General features: G+C 42.1%; 1 protein-coding gene across 1 annotated transcript in view; it reads right to left on the bottom strand.

Annotated features, from left to right (window-relative positions):
- Positions 1-2,457: 2,457 nt before the first annotated feature.
- LOC126060228 (uncharacterized) overlaps positions 2,458-23,925 on the bottom strand; it is a 44,071-nt gene continuing 22,603 nt past the window's right edge. The window contains exon 3 of the mRNA XM_049856354.1: positions 2,458-2,768. Within this exon, the coding sequence (XP_049712311.1) occupies positions 2,458-2,768 (311 nt within the window). The remainder of the gene's footprint in view (positions 2,769-23,925) is intronic.

Below are 23,925 nucleotides of genomic sequence, written 5' to 3'. Positions count from 1 at the left end.
TCATCACCTAAGTCATGGCAGAAGCCAAGGGGGTTTGAGGGAGAGGTCTTAAAACTATTGTAGTCATTTAAACACCAAAAAAAAAAAAAAAGAAAACAACAACAACCCCATTTACATCGAGTCCATTCTGACTTATAACAACCCTATACAACAATTAAAAATGATATTTTCTTAGACAATTAAAAAAATGAGGGAAAAGGCAAAACTTTGGAGACAGTAAAAAGTAAGTGGTTGCAGGTAGCTCAGGAAGAAGAAGGAGGGATGAATAGGTGGCACACAGGGCATTTTTCAGGCAGTGATGTCTGATCCTATAACAGCAGAGTGAAGACTTTATGCAGTTGTCAAAACCCACAGGAAAGTGGAAGACAAAGAGTGCACCCTAATGTAACCTATGGACATCAGCTAATACTAATGTCTCACTATTGGCACATCACTGGTAGTGAACGTGCCCTTTGACTGTAAGATGTTAATTAGAGGAGAAACACCACTCAGGGAGAGCAGCGTGTGTGGTAGCTCTCTGTCCTTCCTGCACAATTTTTCTGTAAACCTGAAAGTGCTCTAAAGAATAAAGTCTACCGAAAATAAAATGAAACATTCTGGGACAAAGGCTAAACTGGGCAGGACACTGAGGCAGTTGATACAAGTCAGGAACGTTTTGAACAATTCTGAATATATAAGGTTATACAAAAAACAAACAGATTGACTCACAGAAAATAAACTAGGTAAGAAAATCAAAAAGGATAATCATGATTTCCTAGATTAACTGTGTATCAGAATCATCTAGGAACATATTTTGAAAATGAATATTGAGCCACAGCATGGCCAAATTGGTGAGGATTCCCAGAACTGGGGTTTGGGAATCTATATTTTAGCAAAGTCCCCAGATCGTTCTTTTGTAGTGTGTGGCACCAATCTTTGAAATGGCACATACAAACCACTGCTGCATCCCAAACAAGCATCCCAATGACATCAGGGGAAGAAAGAAACCTACTTCGTATGGTATTTATGAGGATTAAATGAGATACACAAAGTATGCCACAACGTTAATCATTATCATTTTTATCCAAACATAAAAGTAATGAAAACACGGCCAAGAATTTTAAATGACTATTTGACTTGGAAATTAAGGGTGCATTGCTGACTTTACTGTAGGGTGTGTAAAAAGGCAAGACATTGCAGAGTATTCAAGAGAAGATCAGATAAAGAACTAGAAGCAACAAATGAAAGAAAGGCCAATAGGGAGATGATGAATGTGGTTTGAAGGTGCATTTTTACTGTGAGTGTAGGAGACAGAATTACGGACCCCAAAGCTATCAGGTGCTAATTCTAGAATGAGTACATATTCCCATCCATAGCAAAGAATTTGCAGATGTGATTTGCAGGTAAGGATCTTGAGATATGGAGATTTTCCTGGCTTATCAGGAGGGGCCCTAAATGTCATCACACTTATCCTACAGTAAGAGGAAGATTTGACCACACACAGAAAAGAAGGCTACCTGAAGACAGAACAGAGAAAGGTGTAAAGATGCTGGCCTTGAAGACCACAGTGCTGTGGCCACAAGGCAATGAATGATGACAGCCACAAGAAACTGGGTGAGGGAAGGAACAGATTCTCTACTAGAGCCTTTGGAAGAGTTGTGGCCCAGCCAACATTTTGATTTTAGCCCAGTGATCCTGGGCCCCTTCAAATGACATGAATCCTTAAAAGCAAAGATCCCTTCTCAACTGTGGTCAGAGGGAGATGTGAAAACTAAAGAAGAATCAGATAGATACAATGTTGCTGACTTTGAAGATGGACTAGCAGACGATGAGCCAAGAAATGCAGGAGACTACTAAGAACGAGAAAAAGGGAGGAATTAGATTTTCCCCTAGATTTCGCCAAAAAGAATACAACCCTGCCAACACCTTGATTTTAGACCAGTGATAGACATTCAGGACTTCTGTAAAATGATGATTTTAGTTTGTTTTAATCCACTAAATCTGTGGTAATTTGTTACAGCAGCAAGAGAAACCTGATACAAAGGGTTAGAATGCACATTCCTACAGGGACTTGCCACCACAGGGAGCCAAAATCAAATCAAAAACCAACTTGTAGCAGTGGAGTCAATTCCAACTCATAGTGACCCTAGGACAAACTACAACTGCCCCATAGAGTTTCCAAGGCTGTAATCTTTATGGAAGCCGACTGCCACATCTTCCTCCTACTGAACAGTTGGTGGGTTCAAACCACCTACCTTTTGGTTAGCAACCAAGAATTTTAACCATCTGCGGGGAACCAAAGAGACACCGAACACCTGAATTGTCCCCTGAGCACTGCAAACCTTCCTGCAGGTAAGTCAGGAGACAAAGGCTCTCACCAGATGGAGGAAGTGTGGGAGCCCAGAGACTGTGGGTGGAAGCAGTTGCTCCTGCAGAGACTCGCTGACACACAGCCTGGGGAGGAGATTTGTGTTCACACTAAAGCACTGTGACAAGAATGCCATCATTTTGCTGACAGTAATAATCTGCCACATGTTGTGACTGGAGGCTGTTGATGGTGACAGTGAAACCTGTCCCATGCCCACTGCCACTAAACCAGATGGGGGCCTCAGATGCCTCGGTGGATGCTGAGTAGACGAGCAGCTTAGGAGCCTGTCCTGGTTTCGGCTGGTACCAGGCTAAGGAGCTCTTCACACTCTGACTGCGCTTGTGGTTGAAGGTGACCATTTCTCCTGGAGCTGCAGCCAGGGAGACAGGAGACTGGGTCATCACAATGTCCCCATGGGCACCTGCAATCAGAGTGGACAATTACCATACACACCTACATTAGGTCAACACATTTAAACACATATTGTTCATATTGTCTTTAGATAATAAACATTATTTCAGTCCACATCTAAAATAATTTTTCCTGAAACACACAGATATTAATCTGAATGCACGGAAGGGCTTTTCAATCTGTCACCTGAGACCCAGAGCAGCAACGCCATGAGGAGCTGGGTCTGTGCCATCATCATTGTGCCTTTGACCTGCCTGATGCAGCTCATTCACACTGAGATGACAGAAACTATTTGTAAATCTCAGAGCAGACATTGGGTTGGTGCAGTGGTTAAGAGCTATGGCTGCTAACCAAAAGACCTGCAGTTTGAATTTACTAGGGGCGATTTGGAAATCCTCTGGGGAAATTCTACTCTGTCCTATGGGGTTACTGTGAGTGAAACCTGACTCCAGAGAAACAGGTTTTTTGGCACCTGGCCAGGGCCCAGAGGGGGCTATGCGAAGCAGGCAGGGGTTATGGAAGTAAATAGTGTGGGCAGTGAGTCGTGGAGGTATATAATGTAAACAACGACTTCAACGTACCATCACAAGAAGTAGCCGACTCTGAAGGATGCAGAAATTAGTTTAGAAAGTTTAATTGTAAATCAAATCTTCAGAAGCAAGTTGAAATAAAAAATGCATTTCAAAATTAATAGCACTGAGGGACAGAGTAGCAGGGGCGGGGGTTTGGGGACCATAGTTTCAGGGAACATCTAGATCAACTGGCATAAAAAAGCGTAGTAAGGAAACTCTCTGCATCCCACTTTACTGAGTGGCATCTGGGGTCTTTAAAGCTAGCAGACAACCATCAAAATGCATCAATTGGTCTCAAGCCACCTGGAGTAAAGGAGAATGAAGAACACCAAAGACACAAGGAAAACAGGAGCTCAAGAGACAGAAAGGGCCACATAAACCAGAGATACCATCAGACTGGGGCCAGAATAGCTAGGTGGCGCTGGGCCACCACCAACCACTGCCCTGACAGGCAACACAACAGAGAATGCCTGATGCAGCAGGAGAAAAGTGGGATGCAGAACTCAAATTCCAGTAAAAAGACCAGACTTAATGGTCAGAGAGTGAAGTGACCTCAGAGGACAAGGGCCCCAGACTCTCTGTTAGCCCAAAACTAAAACCATTCCGAAAGGCAACTCTTCAGACAAAGACTAGGCTGCACTATAAGGCATAAAATGATACTGGTGAGGAGTGTGCTTCTTAGCTCAAGTAGACACATGAGATCATGTCGGCAGTTCTTGTCCGGAGGTGAGATGAGAAGGCAGAAGGTTACAGAAGCTGGTTGAACAGACACGGAAAATACAGAGTGGAGAGGAAGAATGTCCTGTCACATTGTAGGGAGAGCAACTAGGCACATAACAAACATATGTATAAGTTTTTGTATGAGAAACTGACTAGAATTACAAACTGTCGTTTAAGGCACAATAAAAAAAAAAAGAAACAAAACTAATAGCATTCTCTTACACATGGACCTACCAACAAGATAATCTAAACATTCTCTTTTTAAAATGGAAGTATGCATATATTTTTCCTTATGTGTGCATAAAGGTGAAGCGAACAGTTATACACTCAACTACTAGCCGGAAGGTTGGTGGTTTGACGCTACACAGTTGCCCCTCAGTAGACAGGTCTGGAGAGCTTCCAAAAGCTCATAGCCTTGAAAGACCGATGGAGCAGCTCTTCTTTGCACACAGTGGGTCACCATGAGTTGGAATCTTCTCAACAGGAACTAATAACAACCACATATATAAGTATATATGCATGTATGTATATATGCGTATTCATATACATACACACTCATATACAGATAGATAGATACCGGTATTCATCCATAAATATTTTTGAGAAATGCTGACATAAATCATGAGGTGGTTTGGCTTTCCTAAAACTAAGAAATGTGTTAGTACTAAAGCTGTTTATTCCTGATGGCACCTGAAGGTTCTGCAAATAAGTGGGCTTGAGTTCCAGGGCCACTGAAAGGCAGTGAAGCAGAAGTGGGGACCAAGAGACCATCCAGGTGGGAAGTTCAGAGTGTCTAGAATTACTATACACATTGTGTTGTTGTTGTTGTTAGGTGCCACCGAGTTGGTTCTGACACATAGGGACCCTGTGCACCACAGCAGGAAACACTGCTCCATCCTGAACGTCCTCAAGATCATTGTAATCCTTGAGCCCATTGTTGCAACCAAAGTGTCAGTCCATCTCATTGAGGATCTTCCTCTTTTTCATGGACCCTCTACTTGACCAAGCATGATGTCCTTTTCCAGGGACTGATCCCACCTGATAACATGTTCTAAGAATGCGGGATGAAGCCTCACCATGCTTGTTTCTAAGCAGCATTCTGGCTGCACATCTTCCAAGACAGATTTGTTTGTTCTCCTGGAAATCCATGGTATACTCCATACTCTTTGCCAGCAGCATAATTAAAAGGCTTCAATTCCTCTTTGATCTTCTTTATTCTTCGTCCAGCTTTAACATGCATGTGAGGCGTTTGGAAGTACCATGGCTTGAGTCAGGAAAGCCTTAGTCCTGAAAGTGACATCTTTGCTTTTTAACACCTGTAAGAGGTCTTTTGCAGCAGATTTGCCCAATTGCAGTATGTCATTTGAATCCTTGTCAGCTGCTTCTGTAAGCATTGATTAGGGATCCAAGGAAAATTAAATCCTTGGCAGTTTACAGATTAAAAATGTAGGCTTTGCTCTGTCTTTTATTTGTATGAGTCATAATTTTACCATTTTCTGAAAAGAAGTGTTTAACCAATGTATCTTGGCTGTCTCTGCACCACTCACATTCCCATTTCCCTACTTCTTGTTGTTAGCTGCCCTTGAGTCGATTTTAAATTTGAAATTCCAAGCTTCTCCTTTATAAAAATCTCCTCACCGAAACCAAGAATGCCACGGCCCCTCCCTTATTTCATTACATTCATCTTGAAAAACATAAACCCTGGGACAAACTCCACCTTCCACATACCTGCCTCCATGCCCCTAATATGGCTTGGGAAAAAACACATAATTATTCTGATTCTCTCATCGTAAATTTATGCACACTGCCTCAGGACAGCCCTTAATCCTGCCTTACAACCATACTTCATTTACCTGGTTCATTCAGTCTGCACCCTTTCCCTTTTCTTTTCTTTTCAAATTTCACACCGACTTCCCATCCTGGTGGTGGAATGGTTAAGTGCTAGGGCTGCTAATCAAAGAGTTGGTAGTTCGAATCCACCAGTTGCTCCTCAGAAACTCTATGGGGCAGTTCTACTCTATCCTATAGGGTTGCTATGAGTTGGAATCGACTCAAAAATACTGGGTTTTTGGTTTTCTCATCCTACCTTTCAGCAAATGACCTCATTTCCAGTTTCTTGGAAGAGCTTCCCCTAGCTCCTCTCATGCATCTTCTGATCCACAGATGTCTACAACCCCATGTGCTGCCTTCCTTCCTTCCATCCTTCCTATTACTGTAGATGAGCAGGCAGCCCTCCTACCTGAGGCCAGGCCCTCTGCTTCTATACCCCTGTCCCTCCAAGGGCATCTTGGCAGTTCTCAACTCTCTTTTCTGAGCTATCCATGTTCCCCTCACTTTAGCATCCTTTCCATTAACATGAAACGTCACTTTGAAAAACTCTCCTGATTTCAAATCTCCCTCCAGTTATGTCCTCTTTCACTCTTCTCCCTTACCTTAAAGCTCACTGAAAGACTTGTATGTAGTCACCAACCTAAGCCATCTCTTTCCGTACACCCTAAATCATGTGATCTCTGGCATTGTTTCTACACCAAGGCCGTATTTTCCAAATACCAATCCTACTTTGTTTCCAACTTTCACGTTCCAATCACCAGAAATTACCAGTGCATCCTGATTGCATGTTTGATCAATTTCATAGATCAGATTTTGGTAAAAATCTTCTATTTCTTCATCTTTGGCCTTAGTGGTTCGAGGGTAAATTTGAATAATAGTCATATTAGCTGGCCTTACTTGTAGGCATGTGGGTGTTATTCTATTACTGACAGTGTTGTAATTCAGGATAGATCTTGAAATGTTCTTTCTGATGATGCCTGTAATGGCGTAGTAGACCATACAATTTTCTGACTCAAAATGACAAATACCAGTCCACTTCAGCTGAATAATCCCTAAGATATTGATCTTTATGCATTCTATTTCATTTTTGACAATTTCTAATTTTCCTAGACTCATACATCGTACATTCCAGTTTTAGGTTATTAATGGGTGGTTTCAGGTGTTTCTTCTCATTTTGAGCCACGCCACATCAGCACATGAATGTCCCGAAATCCTGACTCCATGCCTGTCATTAAGGTCAACTCTAGTCTAAGGAGGCACCTCTCCCCCAGTCGTGTTTTGTGTGCTTTCCAACCTGAGAGGCTCCTCTTCTGGCAGTGTAACAGGCACTGTTTTGCTGCTGTTAGTAAGGGTTTCACTGGCTAATTCTTTCAGAAGCAGACCACCAGGCCCTTCCTCCTAATCTGTCTTAGTCTGGAAGCTCAACTGAAACCTGTCCGCTGTGGTGATCCTACTGGTATTTGTCTATCGGTGGCATAGCTTCCAGCATCACAGGAACACGCAAGCCCTCACACTATAAAAAACTGACAGGTGTGTATTCTGTATCTATTTCCTGAAAATTTTATTTTTCAGATCTGTAGTACCCCTGCTTTTAGTTTTCTGTGTCTTGCATGCAATGTAAAGTTTATCATTTACATTCTTTTAATAAACTCACACAGTTCCCATATCAAAAGAGTGAGGAGAACTTTTCTTGTGCATTATTTTTGTTGCATCACATTCATATTCATACCCTAGTTATGTTATTTTCTTGGATGTCAAGAATCTATGACTTCTTGGCAGCAGTAGTGTTTGAAAAAATATTCGTGAGGTGTCCTGAGTATTTCTGATGGGGATGCCCTCTTCCAGAGCAGCTTCAACTTCTTGCTCCTATCAGTTGGGCTATCTTCAACTAATTTCAAGATTAGAGAGTTCCAGACACACCTACACCATATACACCTACAGTGAAACTCTTTGGAGATTTAGCTTTCAGACACAACTTCCCAAGGAAATCTTGCTTATTTTTTTGCATCCATTTCCACAATGAACCTAGAGCCCTTTGATCATTTTCTAGCAGCTGTGGGAAGGATAGATTTAGTTTCTCTGGTTCACAATGACTTTGAGGTTACAGCCCCTTCCCTTGGGCCTAGCTCAAAATAGCTTCCCCCAGGACTCCCCACACTTCTGGGCTTGCCTTCCATTTCCCTGGATCTTACATACCCCTAGAATTAAATCTTTAGTGTATGCAGTGATCTCAAACTGTCCTTCAGGGTAAAGGTTCCCCATTTTCATCTCTTTCTTTTATATATTTCGAGTGTTTTCTATTAGCTCACCAGGATTATAGGTCTCAGGAAACTAGTTTATCATTTAAGAAAATGAACCCATTTCAACTTTTTTTCTCATTTTAAATAGAAGCTCTTCTTAAGAGAATCTACTGTTTGTAGTTTGAGAGCTTCTAAGTTGGTAATAGAGCTTCTCAGTTGACTACTTTGTCTTTTCTAGTCATTGGTTCTTGATTTACATTGGTTACTTTCACAAGCCACTGCCCATGTAGTTTGCTTCCACATTGACTGCTGGCTTTCCATAGACCCTCCAGGCCCAGTCTGGCTGCTCAGATTTTATAAAAGGGGACTTTGCAGTGTGACCTGATTTTTATCAGGCTGGTGGAGGCAGCAAGATTGTGTTACAGGCTCCTGTCCTCATGTATCTGTTGCTCTGGATTTCTAGTGAGAAATGAACACTGCCTCAATCCCTTTAGTGAAGTATCTCTGTAGAGCTGAAAAATTATTTAAGACGTGGTGGGAAATGATGGCTGCTTCCAAAACTGACTCAATAATGTGAGACATGCATTCCACTAAAACGCACATTTAAAATGGCATATGTTAATGTGCCTATGAAAAAGCGTGTGTATATATGTACGTACGGTAATTGTCTTCTCTGATTACAGGTGCCAGTGGAGACTTCGTGATAACACAGTCTCCTGTCTCCTTGACTGTGTCTCCAGGAGAAACGGTCACCATCAGTGCAAGTCCAGCCAGAATATTAGTAGCATCTTAGCCTGGTACCAGCAGGAACCAGCACATGCTCCTAAGCTGCTTATCTCCTTGGCATCCAACTGGGCATCTAAGAAACCTGACTGGTTAAGTGGCAGTAGGCCTCACAGTCCTCTTTCTCTCCATGAACAGTCTCCAGGTTGAGGATGAGGCAGGTTATTGCAGTTAGCAACATTATGGCTACCCTCTCACAGTGCTTCAGCCTCAAACACAAGCCTCCTCCCAGGGCTGGAGGCCTGTGGGTCTTCACTGCACCAGCGGTTTCCTTCCCAAACAGTCCTGAACATGCACACTTCCTCCTCTATCTGCCCCAGAAGCCTCATCTCCGAGACATGGAGTTTTCTATCCAGAGCGATCTTCCTATGCAGATAGGCCTACAATTTGTAATGAGATATGAAATAAATCCTACAAGCTACACAGACCTGTCCACTTGTCCCAGGTAAAGACCCTTTTGGTTTGATGTTCCTTCTGTCCCTGATTGTATAGCATCTCTGGATCATTCTCGGCTGCCTGTTGTTTCAGGTCCCAGTGGGCAGATCCTGCTCAGTAGGGGCCAGAATCTCTGCTGTCTCCCAGGAGAGAAGGTCTCCATTAGCTGCAGGGCCAGTCACAGTCTTGTCTACACTGACTGGAAACACTAGTTGGGCTGGCGTGAGCATCAACCTGAGCAGGGGCCGAGGCTCCTCATTTAGCATACTTCCTCTATGCATGTTGCTGCCATGCTGAACAGGTTTCAGCTGCACTTTCAGGCACTAATAAACACTAGAAGGAAATGTCTGGTGATCTACATCTGAAAAATCAGCCAGTGAAAACCCTGTGGATCAAAACAGAGGTCTCACTGTTCATGGAGTTGTCATGAGTTAGGGACCAAGAGGTTGTCAATTAACAATAACAAAGAACCATGATTTCCTTCTGTCATTAAATTAAACTTGGGTACCCAGGGGATAAATTTAAAGAGCTATTGACACTTAAGAAAAAAGAATGTGGGAAAGCTGTCATGTATTTCTGGAGTGATAGGGTTAATGAAATAGAGGCTGGCCTTTAAAAGAATGAGAACCACTGAAAGACATGGAGAGAGGAGAAAAGGGCAGTAAAATGGGAGCTTAGAGCAGGAAATCACCTTCATTGACATTGACCAGGAAGGTTTGGCTGGAAAACCGGATCCATGGAAAGAAATGTAAGAGAGAAATAGTACATTCTGTGAGGGAGATGTTTTAAATACGAAAGGCCCAGTTTTAATATTGTTTTAGGTCCAGAGATATGAGGGGTGATTGCAGAGAAAGGAAAAAGTTAAGACTATCCAGGAAATAAAATGGGAATATTCCAGAGTCAAGAAGGCACAGGGAAAAGAGAACTGATCTTCCAGGGTGTAAAACACACTGGACTCTTCCCCAGATCAGTCATATGATCTATCCATGTGAAATGTGCAGATTCCTGTGATATGAAAATGCTTGACAAAGTAAACAAGAGATTTTTACAGCATGTTTCTTATATAATTTACCACAAAAGGGGATCCAGAAGAAGGTACATCACTTAATTTTCCCTTGGAACCTACAAATACTCCAAGGAATTAGTCAGGAGCTGTGGCCTTTAGGGCAGACAGAGGAAGCGTGCATGTTCAGGGCTGAGCAGAAAGGAAGCAGCTAGTTCAGTGAAGACTCACTGGCCTGTAGCCCTCGTGAGGAGGTTCGTGTTCGAGGCTGAAGCACTGTGGGTGGAGTATTATAACTTTGCTGACAATGATAAACTGCAGCATCATCAGCCTGGAAGTTGCTGATGGTGAAAGCGAAGTCTGTCCCAGACCCACTGCCACTGAGCCGGTCAGGGACCCCAGATGCCCGGTTAGATGCCAAAAAGATGAGCTGCTTAGGAGCCTGTCCTGGTTTCTGCTGGTACCCGGCTACTTAGTTGCTCACACTCTGACTGGCCTGAGGTTGATGGTGACCCTTTCTCCTGGAGACACAGCCAGAGTAGCTGGAGACTGGGTCATCACAATGTCCCCACTGACACCTGCAATCAGAGTGGACAATTACCACGCATACAAATATACACACACTGATTCGTACACAGTTTAAAATAACATTTATACCGCAACATCTAGTGATATTACATATTAGCACATAATTTGTTCGATTTTGGAAAGAGCTATCATTTCTCACTATGTCTTAAAGTCATTTTTCAGCTCTACAAAGATACTGCTCTAGAGGCATTGAAGCACTTTTAGTTTCTCACCAGAGGCCCAGAGCAACAGGGACATGAGGAGCAGAGTCTGTGGCACCATCTTGCTGCCTCTGCCTGCCTGATGCAGATCAGCTCCCATAGCAAAGGCCCTGTTTATAGTATCTGAGCAGCCAGCCTGGGGAGGGGAGGGACCTATGCAAAGCAGTCAATGAATTGAAAGCAAATTACATGGACCACGGGTAGTGACACCATCCAATATAAATCAAGAGCCACAAAATCACAGAAATGGTAATTTTATGACTAGAAAAGACACAGAAGTGTACTTAGAAGTTCTAACATCAACTTTAAACCTCTCATAGTCCAGTGGATTCCAAGTCAGGACAATCCTCCGTGTTACACAGTAGAGCTGCCCCATAGGGTTTTCTTACCTGTATTCTTTATAGAAGCAGACTTGCAGGCTTTTCTTCCAGGGTGCCACTGGGTGTGTTCTAACTGCCAACCTTTAGGTTAGCAGCCCATCACAACTGCTTGAAGCACCCAAGGTCTAATGAACAGGTTTAGTTTTAACTTAAAAAAAAGTTTCAGTTGGGTTCAAGTTCCATAAACGGTGGACTACTTTCCTCAAATCAACAGTTTTTAGGAATGATAAAAAATGCTTTAAAAAATAAATAAATAATTAACAAAGGAAAGAGAAGAATGTAGGAAATTTTTGCCTCAAGGTTTGATAAAACTTTATACTACAAAATGTCTGAGCTCCGAAGATACTTGTATCCTGAAGGATACCTAAGAGAGAGTGCAAGCACTTGAGATTGGATTCCAGGGCTATGGAAGGGCCAGAGAAATGGAAGACAGGCCCAGAATTCACCTGTGTGCAAAGTCCTCAGGGAGCCTGTATTGAGCTAGGGCTCAGGAGGGTTCAGATCACCAAGGAAGTGGGAACCAAAGAGAAAGTGGAACCTATCATGTCCACAATGGCTAGGACCTGAGAAGAGGGCTCTAAATTCATTGTGAAAATGGACAGGAAAAACAAACGGCATTTCCTTGTAATGCTGTGTTTGAATGCCACCTCTTCATGGAGTTTCCTCCAGGTATGCACAGCCTCAGTGTGCCTGGAGCAGCTCAGCCTTGAAGATGAGACTCCATCTGTTTTACTTTGGACACGTTATCAGGAGGGACCAGTTCCTGGAGATGGACATCATGCTTCATTAAGCAGAGGGTCGGCGAAAAAGAGAAAGAGCTTCAAAGAAATGGATTGACACAGTGGCTACAACATCGGGCTCAAACATTCCAAAGATTTTGAGGATGGCTCAGGGCCATGGAGTGTTTCATTCTGTTGTGTAAAAAGTCGCTATAAGCTGGAACTGATTTGACAGCACATAACAACAACCACAACATGAATACAAATATGATACAATAGAAATAACAGAGAACAAAGGAGTTCTGCTCATACTTCAGATTTGGGCATTAAAAAAAAAAAACTGGGGCATTACACGAGCTTATTTAAAGAAATAAATGACAAACTTGACATTGTATGCAAGGTACAGAAAACTAAAAAGGAGGCACTCCAGGTCTGGAAAAGAATCAACTGAATTCCTAGAAAGTAGAAACAGAATTTTAAACAGTAGAAGAGACCTCCATTTGTATACTAGATGGAATTACAAGGACAAGATTCACCCTCACGCATGAAACAACAAAAACATAATTAATTATAAATTATATTTAATGGTTAACTCATTGAACTCCTAGTCCACCAACATTGGCCTCAAAAAAAAAAAAAAAAACCTGAAACTTGGCCACCTCCTTCTGAAAAATCAGTCATTGAAAACCATACAGATCACAGTGCTACTCTGACATACATGGGGTCACCATAGGTCAGAATCAAATCAATAGTGAATGGTTTTTAATCTTACAGAAGGAGATTGCCAGGCCTTTCTTCCAAGGCCCCACTGGTGGATTCAAACTGCTAATCTTCTGGTTAGTAATCCACATCACTAGCTAAATCTTAGTTTTGGGCAGAGAATCCACGATAATATGTGGCCATTACTGCATATTCAAAAAGTAAGTCAGAAGGGAGCACCCTACATTATTTTCTACCCCAACCCTGTGCTCTAAGACTTCACCATCACACTCCCTGGCTCTTGGCATAAATGCTCCCTTGCCAAACCCCACCGTGGGCTCGGCCCTGCTGACCTGAGCCTCATAAATGAAGCCTTTGCCGGGGAGTGGAACCTGAGCAACATTACACAGGAGAGAAGCTGCAGGATAGTGGCACCATCCAGGTCCTCAGGCTCCTGCTCTATTCTGTGCCAGGTGAAAAAATGTTAGCAAACCTGGAGTCAGAGTTTTCTCTGCAGAGTAATCCTTCCATTCAGAGCTACCATTTTAAAATGAGATGAAATAAATGCTAGAGCAACTCAGGCCTGTCCACCTATCACTGTTAGGCTATTTTGGCTTGACTGGTTCTTCTATCCCTGATTGCACAGCATCTGAGCCTCATCCCCGTGTGCACACAGTGCCGTGTCGAGTGGCCCATGGTAATGTAGTCATAAGGCTGGGTCACATTGCAAAGTTATCAAGGAACAATGTGTTCTAAGTATGTGCCTGGGACAGAGAACCAACAAGAGTCCTCACACACACACTGCTGACCAACTAAGTTGTCAGGAGAGCCCTTCTCCTGCAATGTCCCTCCAACACCTTTTATTGGCTGGAATTTTACTGAGGATTTTTGCATCTATGTTCATGAAAGATATTGGTCAGTATTTTTTTTTTTTTTGTGGTTTCTATGCCTGGCTTTGGTATCAGAGTATGCTGGCTTCCTATAATGAGTTTGGGAGTATTCCTTCCTTTTTTATGTTCTGAAATACCTTTAGTAGTACTGGTGTTAACTATTCTCCGAATTTTTGGTAAAATCTCCTGGGAAGCCTTACGGGTCAGGGTTTTATTTATTTATTTTTTTCCCTTGGGAGTTTTGTTTACTTACTTCATTAATCTCTTATTTTTTTTTTATGGGTTTATTTATTGTTTTCTACCAAACTTTAGAGTTATTTTAGATAAGCAGCATATTTCTAGAAATTTGTCCATTTCCTCTAGTCTTTCAAATTTGTCAGAGTACAATTTTTCATAGTATTTTGTTATGATCGTTTTTATTTCAGTTGGGTCTGTTTTGATATTGCCCGTCTCACTCAGGTTATTTGCTTGCACTCCTGTTTTTCTTTTTTCAGTTTGGCCAGTGATTTGTCAATTTTGTTGATCTTTTCAAAGAAGCACCTTTGGTTTTGTTGAATCTTTCAATTGTTTTTCTATTTCATTTATTTCTGCTCTAATCTTCATTATTTCCTTTCTTCAGGTGCTCCAGAGCTCTTTTTGCTGCTCTCTACTGGTTCAAGTTGTAGGGTTAATATTTTGGTTTTGGCCCTTTCTTCTTTTTGGATTTGTGCATTTATTGCTATAAATTGACCTCTAAGCACTGCTTTTGCTGTGTTCCAAAAGTTCTCGTAGGATGTCCTTTCTTTCTTATTTGATTCTATGAATTTCTTTGTTCTGTCATTGATTTCATCTCTAACCCAGTAGGCTGGTTTTGTTTTTTTTCCTTTTTAGTAGTACTTTAGATGAAGATTTACAGAAGAACCCAGTGTCTCATTAAACAGTGCACATATTGTTTATTGTTTTGTTTTTCACGATATCAACACTCTCCCTCCTCAAACTTGGGTTCCCTCTTACTGGCTTTGCTGTTCCCTTCTAGTCCTTGCCCCTGGGCTGGTGTGCCCCTTCACTCTCATTTTGTTTCATGGGCCTATCCAACATTTTGCTGAAAGGTGAGCCTCAGAAATGACTTCATTATTGAGCTGAAAGTGTATCTGGGGGCCATACTTTCAGAGTTTCTTAAGTCTCTATAAGGCCAACAAGTCTGGTATGTCTTTCTGAGTGGGAATTTTGTTGTGCATTTTTCTTCCACTCAGTCCAGAACCCTCTATTGTGATCCCTGTCAGAGCAATCATTGGTGGTAGCAGGGCATCATCTAGCTGCACTGGACTCAGCCTAGTGGAGGCCATGGTAGATGTGGTCCTTTAGTCCTTTGGACTAATCTTTCCTTTGTATCTTCAGTTTTCTTCATTCTTCTTTGCTCCTGAAGGGGTGAGACCAATGGAGTATCCTAGATGGCCACTCACAGGCTTTTAAGACCCAGATGCTGCTCACCAAAGTAGAATGTAGAACTTTTTTTCTGTATAAATTGTATTATGCCCATTAAGCTAGATATTTCCCAAGACCATTGTCCCCAGACCCTCAGCCCAGCAATTTGGTCCCTCAGGGAGTTTGGATCTGTCTCTGGATCTTCCATGACCTTGCCTTCTACAAGTTTTGCTGGCTTCCCTAGTATTGTGTACTGCCATTGTGTACTGCCTTACCCTTCAGCAAAATTACCACTTATTTACTGTCTATTTAGTGTTTTTCCATCCTCACTGCTCTCCTCCCTTGTAACCATCAAAGATTGCTTCTTTTTGTGTGTAAACCTTTCCATGAGTTTTTACAGTAGTGCTCTCATACAATGTTTGTCGTTTTGTGATTGACTTATTTCACTCAGCATAATGTCCTCCAAATTAATCCATGTCATGAGATGTTTGACAGATTCATCGTTGTTCTTTATCAGTGTGTAATACTCCATTGTGTGTATGTACCACAGTTTGTTTATCCATTCATCAGTTTGATGGTCATCTAGGTTGTTTCCATCTTTTTACTGTTGTGAACAACACTGCAATGAACATGGGAGTGCATATGTCTATTCCTGTGACCATTCTTATTTCCCTAGGATATATTCCTAGGAGTGGGATTGCAGGATCATATGGTATTTCTGTTTCTTGCATTCTAAAGAAGCACTATATCATTTTTCAAAATGGTTGTATGATTTTGCATTTCCACTAGCATCACATGAGAGTTCCGATCTCCCCACAGCCTCTGCAACAGTTTTTATTTCCTGGTTTTTTGATTGGTGCCAGTAATGCTGGGGTGGGATGGTATCTCATTGTGATTTTTTTTTTAATTAACTTTTATTAAGCTTCAAGTGAACATTTACAATTCCAATCAGTCTGTCACATGTAAGTTTACATACATCTTACTCCCTTCTCCCACTTGCTCTCCCCTATTGAGTCAGCCCTTTCAGTCTCTCATTTCATGCCAATTTTGCCATCTTCCCTCTCTCTCTATCCTCCCATCCCCCCTCCAGACAAGAGTTGCCAACACACTCTCCAGTGTCCACCTGATTTAATTAGCTCACTCTTCATCAGCATCTCTCTCCCCCCCCGCTGACCAGTCCCTTTCATGTCTGATGAGTTGTCTTCGGGGATGGTTCCTGTCCTGTGCCAACAGAAGGTCTGGGGAGCATTGCCGCCGGGATTCCTCTAGTCTCAGTCAGACCATTAAGTATGGTCTTTTTATGAGAATTTGGGGTCTGCATCCCACTGACCTCCTGTTCCCTCAGGAGTTCTCTGTTGTGCTCCCTGTCAGAGCAGTCATCAATTGTGGCCGGGCACCAACTAGTTCTTCTGGTCTCAGGATGATGTAGGACTCTGGTTCATGTGGACCTTTCTGTCTCTTGGGTTCTTAGTTGTCGTGTGACCTTGGTGTTCTTCATTTTCCTTCACTCCAGGTGGGTTGAGACCAATTGATGTATCTTAGATGGCTGCTTGTTAGCCTTTAGGACCCCAGAGGCCACATTTCAAAGTGGGATGCAGAATGTTTTCATAATAGAACTATTTTGCCAAATGACTTAGAAGTCCCCTCAAACCATGTTCCCCAGACCCCCGCCCCTGCTCCGCTGACCTTTGAAGCATTCATTTTATCCCGGAAACCTCTTTGCTTTTAGTCCAGTCCAATTGGGCTGACCTTCCTTGTATTGAGTGTTGTCTTTCCCTTCACCCAAAGCAGTTCTTATCTACAGATTGATCAATAAAAAACCCTCTCCCTCCCTCCCTCCCTCCCTCCCTCCCCCCTTCATAACCACAAAAGTATGTGTTCTACGTTTTTTCTATTTCTCAAGATCTTGTAATAGTGGTCTTATACAATATTTGCCCTTTTGCCTCTGACTCATTTCGCTCAGCATAATGCCTTCCAGGTTCCTCCATGTTATGAAATGTTTCACAGATTCGACACTGTTCTTTATCGATGCGTAGTATTCCATTGTATGACTGTACCACAATTTATTTACCCATTCATCTGTTGACGGACACCTTGGTTGCTTCCAGCTTTTTGCTATTGTAAACAGAGCTGCAATAAACATGGGTGTGCATATATCTGTTTGTGTGAAGGGTCTTGTATCTCTAGGGTATATTCCCAGGAGTGGGATTTCTGGGTTGTATGGCAGTTCTATTTCTAACTGTTTAAGATAACGCCAGATGGATTTCCAAAGTGGTTGTACCATTTTACAATCCCACCAGCAGTGTATGAGAGTTCCAATCTCTCCACAGCTTCTCCAACATTTATTATTTTGTGTTTTTTGGATTAATGCCAGTCTAGTTGGTGTGAGATGGAATCTCATCGTGGTTTTAATTTGCATTTCTCTAATGGCTAATGATCGAGAGCATTTTCTCATGTATCTGTTGGCTGCCTGAATATCTTCTTTAGTGAAATGTGTGTTCATATCCTTTGCCCGCTTCTTGATTGGGTTGCTTGTCTTTTTGTGGTTGAGTTTTGACAGAATCATGTAGATTTTAGAGATCAGGCACTGGTCTGAGATGTCATAGCTGAATATTCTTTCCCAGTCTGTAGGTGGTCTTTTTACTCTTTTGGTGAAGTCTTTAGATGAGCATAGTTTTTTTTTTTTTTTTTTTTTTTAGATGAGCATAGGTGTTTGATTTTTAGGAGCTCCCAGTTATCTGGTTTCTCTTCATCATTTTTGGTAATGTTTTCTATTCTGTTTATGCCCTGTATTAGGGCTCCTAGGGTTGTTCCTAATTTTTCTTCCATGATCTTTATCGTTTTAGTCTTTATGTTTAGGTCTTTGATCCACTTGGAGTTAGTTTTTGTGCATGGTGTGAGGTATGGGTCCTGTTTCATTCTTTTGCAGATGGATATCCAGTTATGCCAGCACCATTTGTTAAAAAGGCTATCTTTTCCCCATTTAACTGACACTGGGCCTTTGTCAAATATCAGCTGCTCATATGTGGATGGATTTATATCGGGGTTCTCAATTCTGTTCCATTGGTCTATGTGCCTGTTGTTGTACCACTACCAGGCTGTTTTGACTACTGTGGCTGTATAATAGGTTCTGAAATCAGGTAGAGTGAGGCCTCCCACTTTCTTCTTCTTTTTCAGTAATGCTTTGCTTATCCGGGGGTTCTTTTCCTTCCATATGAAATTGGTGATTTGTTTCTCTATCCCCTTAAAATATGACATTGGTATTTGGATCGGAAGTGTGTTATATGTATAGATGGCTTTTGGTAGAATAGACACTTTTACTATGTTAAGTCTTCCTATCCATGAGCAGGGTATGTTTTTCCACTTAAGTATGTCCTTTTGAATTTCTTGTAGTAGAGCTTTGTAGTTTTCTTTGTATAGGTCTTTTACATCCTTGGTAAGATTTATTCCTAAGTATTTTATCTTCTTGGGGGCTACTGTGAATGGTATTGATTTGGTTATTTCCTCTTCGGTGTTCTTTTTGTTGATGTAGAGGAATCCAAGTAATTTTTGTATGTTTATTTTATAACCTGAGACTCTGCCAAACCCTTCTGTTAGTTTCAGTAGTTTTCTGGAGGATTCCTTAGGGTTTTCCGTGTATACGATCATGTCATCTGCAAATAGTGATAGCTTTACTTCCTCCTTGCCAATCTGGATACACTTTTTTTCTTTGTCTAGCCTAATTGCCCTGGCTAGGACTTCAAGTACGATGTTGAATAAGAGTGGTGATAAAGGGCATCCTTGTCTGGTTCCTGTTCTCAAGGGAAATGCTTTCAGGTTCTCTCCATTTAGAGTGATATTGGCTGTTGGCTTTGCATAGATGCCCTTTATTATGTTGAGGAATTTTCCTTCAATTCCTATTTTGGTAAGAGTTTTTATCATAAATGGGTGTTGAACTTTGTCAAATGCCTTTTGTGCATCTATTGATAAGGTCATGTGGTTTTATCTTTTGTTTTATTTATGTGATGGATTACACTAATGGTTTTCCAATATTAAACCAGCCTTGCATACCTGGTATAAATCCCACTTGATCAGGGTGAATTATTTTTTTGATGTGTTGTTGGATTCTATTGGCTAGAATTTTGTTGAGGATTTTTGCATCTATGTTCATGAGGGATATAGGTCTATAATTTTCTTTTTTTGTAATGTCTTTACCGGGTTTTGGTATCAGGGAGATGGTAGCTTCATAGAATGAGTTGGGTAGTATTCCGTCTTTTTCTATGCTTTGAAATACCTTCAGTAGTAGTGGTGTTAAGTCTTCTCTGAAGGTTTGGTAGAACTCTGCAGTGAAGCCATCTGGGCCAGGATTTTTTTTTTTTTGGAAGTTTTTTGATTACCGTTTCAATCTCTTTTTTTGTTATGGGTCTATTTAGTTGTTCTACTTCTGAATGTGTTAGTTTAGGTAGGTAGTGTTTTTCCAAGAATTCATCCATTTCTTCTAGGTTTTCAAATTTGTTAGAGTACAATTTTTCATACTAGTCTGAAATGATTCTTTTAATTTCATTTGGTTCTGTTGTGATGTGGTCCTTCTCGTTTCTTATTCGGGTTATTTGTTTCCTTTCCTGTATTTCTTTAGTCAGTCTAGCCAATGGTTTATCAATTTTGTTATTTTTTTCAAAGAACCAGCTTTTGGCTTTGTTAATTCTTTCAATTGTTTTTCTGTTCTCTAATTCATTTAGTTCAGCTCTAACTTTCAGTATTTGTTTTCTTCTGGTGCCTGATGGGTTCTTTTGTTGCTCACTTTCTATTTGTTCAAGTTGTAGGGACAGTTCTCTGATTTTGGCTCTTTCTTCTTTTTGTATGTGTGCATTTATCGATATAAATCGACCTCTGAGCACTGCTTTTGCTGTGTCCCAGAGGTTTTGATAGGAAGTATTTTCATTCTCGTTGCTTTCTAAGAATTTCCTTATTCCCTCCTTGATGTCTTCTATAACCCAGTCTTTTTTCAGGAGGGTATTGTTCATTTTCCAAGTATTTGATTTCTTTTCCCTAGTTTTTCTGTTATTGATTTCTAGTTTCATTGCCTTGTGGTCTGAGAAGATGCTTTGTAATATTTCGATGTTTTGGACTCTGCAAAGGTTTGTTTTATGATCTAATATGTGGTCTATTCTAGAGAATGTTCCATGTGCACTAGAAAAAAAAGTATATTTTGCAGTAGTTGGGTGGAGAGTTCTGTATAAGTCAATGAGGTCAAGTTGGTTGATTGTTGTAAGTAGGTCTTCCGTGTCTCTATTGAGCTTCTTACTGGATGTCCTGTCCTTCTCCAAAAGTGGTGTGTTGAAGTCTCCTACTATAATTGTGGAGGTGTCTATCTCACTTTTCAATTCTGTTAAAATTTGATTTATGTATCTTGCAGCCCTGTCATTGGGTGCATAAATATTTAATATGGTTATGTCTTCCTGATCAATTGTCCCTTTTATCATTATATAGTGTCCTTCTTTATCCTTTGTGGTGGATTTAAGTCTAAAGTCTATTTTGTCAGAAATTAATATTGCTACTCCTCTTCTTTTTTGCTTATTGTTTGCTTGATATATTTTTTTCCATCCTTTGAGTTTTAGTTTGTTTGCGTCTCTAAATCTAAGGTGTGTCTCTTGTAGGCAGCATATAGATGGATCGTGTTTCTTTATCCAGTCCATGACTCTCTCTTTATTGGTGCATTTAGTCCATTTACATTCAGCGTAATTATAGATAAATAAGTTTTTAGTGCTGTCATTTTGATGCCTTTTCGTGTGTGTTGTTGGCCATTTCATTTTTCTACATGCTTTTTTGTGCTGAGACGTTTTTCTTAGTGGATTGTGAGATCCTCATTTTCATAATGTTTAACTTTATGTTAGTTGAGTTATTACATTTTTCTTGGCTTTTTTCTTGAGTTATGGAGTTGATATTCCTTTTTGTGGTTACCTTTTTATTTACCCCTATTTTTCTAAGTAAAAACCTAACTTGTATCCTTCTATATCGCCTTGTATCACTCTCCATCTGGCAGTTCAATGCCTCCTATATTTAGTCCCTCTTTTTGATTATTGTGATCTTTTATCTATTGTTTCCATGATTCCCTGTTATGTGTATTATTTTGTTTATTTATTTATTTTTTAGAATTAATCTTAATTTGTTTGTTTTTGTGCTTTCCCTATTTGAGTTGATATCAGGACATTCTGTTTTGTGACCTTGTATTGTGCTGGTACCTGATATTATTGGTCATCTGACCAAACAATCTCCTTTAGCATTTCTTGTAGCCTTGGTTTGGTTTTTGCAAATTCTCTAAACTGGTGTTTATCTGTAAATATCTTAATTTCTCCTTCATATTTCAGAGAGAGTTTTGCTGGATATATGATCCTTGGTTGGCAGTTTTTCTCATTCAGTGCTCTGTATACGTCGTCCCATTCCCTTCTTGCCTGCATGGTTTCTGCTGAGTAGTCTGAACTTATTCTTTGATTCTCCCTTGAAGGAAAACTTTCTTTTCTCCCTGGCTGCTTTTAAAATTTTCTGTTTGTCTTTGGTTTTGGCAAGTTTGATGATAATATGTCTTGGTGTTTTTCTTTTTGGATCAATCTTAAATGGGGTTCGATGAGCATCTTGGATAGATATCCTTTCGTCTTTCATGATGTCAGGGAAGTTTTGTGTCAGGATTTCTTCAACCATTTTCTCTGTGTTTTCTGTCCCCCCTCCCTGTTCTGGGACTCGAATCACTCGCAAGTTATCCTTCTTGATAGAGTCCCACATGATTCTTAGGGTTTCTTCATTTTTTTTAATTCTTTTATCTGATTTTTTTCAGCTATGTTGGTGTTGATTCCCTGGTCCTCCAGATATCCCATTCTACATTCTAATTGCTCAAGTCTGCTCCTCTGACTTCCTATTGCGTTGTCTAATTCTGTAATTTTATTGTTAATCTTTTGGATTTCTACATGTTGTCTCTCTATGGATTCTTGCAACTTATTAGTTTTTCCACTATGTTCTTGAATAATCTTTTTGAGTTCTTCAACAGTTTTATCAGTGTGTTCATTGGCTTTTTCTGCAGTTAGCTTAATTTCATTTGTGATATCTTTAAGCACTCTGTAAATTAGTTTTTTTGTATTCTGTTTCTGATAATTCCAGGATTGTATCTTCATTTGGGAAAGATTTTGATACTTTTGTTTGGGGGGTTGGAGAAACTGTCATGGTCTGCTTCTTTATGTGGTTTGATATGGACTGCTGTCTCTGAGCCATCACTGGGAAACTAGTTTTTCCAGAAAATCTGCTACAAAAAAATGCAGTCAGATCCCTATCAGAGTTCTCCCTCTGGCTCAGGCTATTGGGATGTTAATGGAGCAGCCTGGGGTGGGTGGGGGAGGGATCAGAGAGATAGGAGTGTAGCACCTCCGAATATAGCCAGAGTTTTTTGTCTTACTTGGAATGACTCTAATATCTGAGATTTCCAGTGGGCGTGTTGCCTATATGTACTTGCTGTGTGGAGATTGCCCCCCAGGGGGTCTGGCCCGCTGGCGTCATGTTCAGATCCTCCGCTGTCAGCCCCACCCCCAAGGTTAAGGCTCCCCTACTGGGACAGTGCACTCCCATCTCCAAAATCAGTCGCTGCCATCCGGGGACTCCCCGTCCTGCCAGCTGCGTCGCGCGCCGCTCCCGTGAACCGGGTGGGCTCCCCCCCCCGGGGTCAGCTCAGGAGAGCGGAGCAGGTCCCTGTGCCTGAGTCGCGACTGCACGTCCTGGCTGGGGCGCCACTCTCCCCGCTCCAAGACCAGCCACTGCCTCCCGGGGACTTCTTCCACTGGCTGCTCCGCCACACCGCCCGCGTGAAACAGCTGGGCCTGCACGAACCGGTTGGGACCACCCAGGGGTCAATTCAGGGGAATGTAGCTAATCCCCTCGCTCACGCCCCCCCCGCGCCCGCCAAAATCCCGGCGGGACTGCTCCCCGGCTGGGACGCTGCTCTCCCCGCTCCAAGACCAGTCACTTCCTCCCGGGGACTTCTCCCTCTGGCGCGCCGCACTGCATGCGCAAACTGGGTGGGCGCTGCCTGCACGAACGGCTGGGCGCCCGCGGGGTCAATTCAGGGGTATGTAGCTGGTCCCCGTGCTCACGCCCCGCCTGCGCCCGACAAAATCCTGGCGGGACGGCTCCCCGGCTGGGACGCCGCTCTCCCCGCTTCAAGACCAGTCACTTCCTCCCGGAGACCTCTCCTTCCGGTGCGCCGCGCTGCTCGCGCGAACTGGGTGGGCGCTGCCCGCACGATCGACTGGGCCCCCCCACCGGGTCAATTCAGGGAACTGTAGCTGGTCCCCGTGCCTGCGCCACGCCTGCTCCCCGCCAAACTCCCATCGGGACGGCCACCCGGCTGAGACGCTGCTCTCCCCGCTCTAAGACCAGTCACTGCCTCCCGGGGACTTCTCCCACAGGCTGCACCGCCACGCCGCCTGCGCCAACCAGCTGGGCTCCCTCCCGGGATGAGTTCGGGGGCTAGGGATGGGCCCCTTGTCTGTGCAGTCTGCCCCCCTGGGCTCTGCCCCAAATTGGGCTCCGAAGGTCACCTGCATGGTACCCTGGCTCCTGGCTCTGAAAACAATCGCTGTCTCCCCGTATTTGTTCGTTCTCCATCTCTAAATCTGTGTTTGTTGTTCAGAGTTCGTAGATTGTTATGTATGTGATCGATTCACTTGTTTTTCCGAGTCTT

The sequence above is a fragment of the Elephas maximus genome, chromosome 17 (assembly GCF_024166365.1).
Source record: "Elephas maximus indicus isolate mEleMax1 chromosome 17, mEleMax1 primary haplotype, whole genome shotgun sequence".
NCBI classification, from domain to species: Eukaryota; Metazoa; Chordata; class Mammalia; order Proboscidea; family Elephantidae; genus Elephas; species Elephas maximus.
Note: the sequence above shows the minus strand (reverse complement) of the source record. Positions and strands in the feature narration are given on the sequence as shown.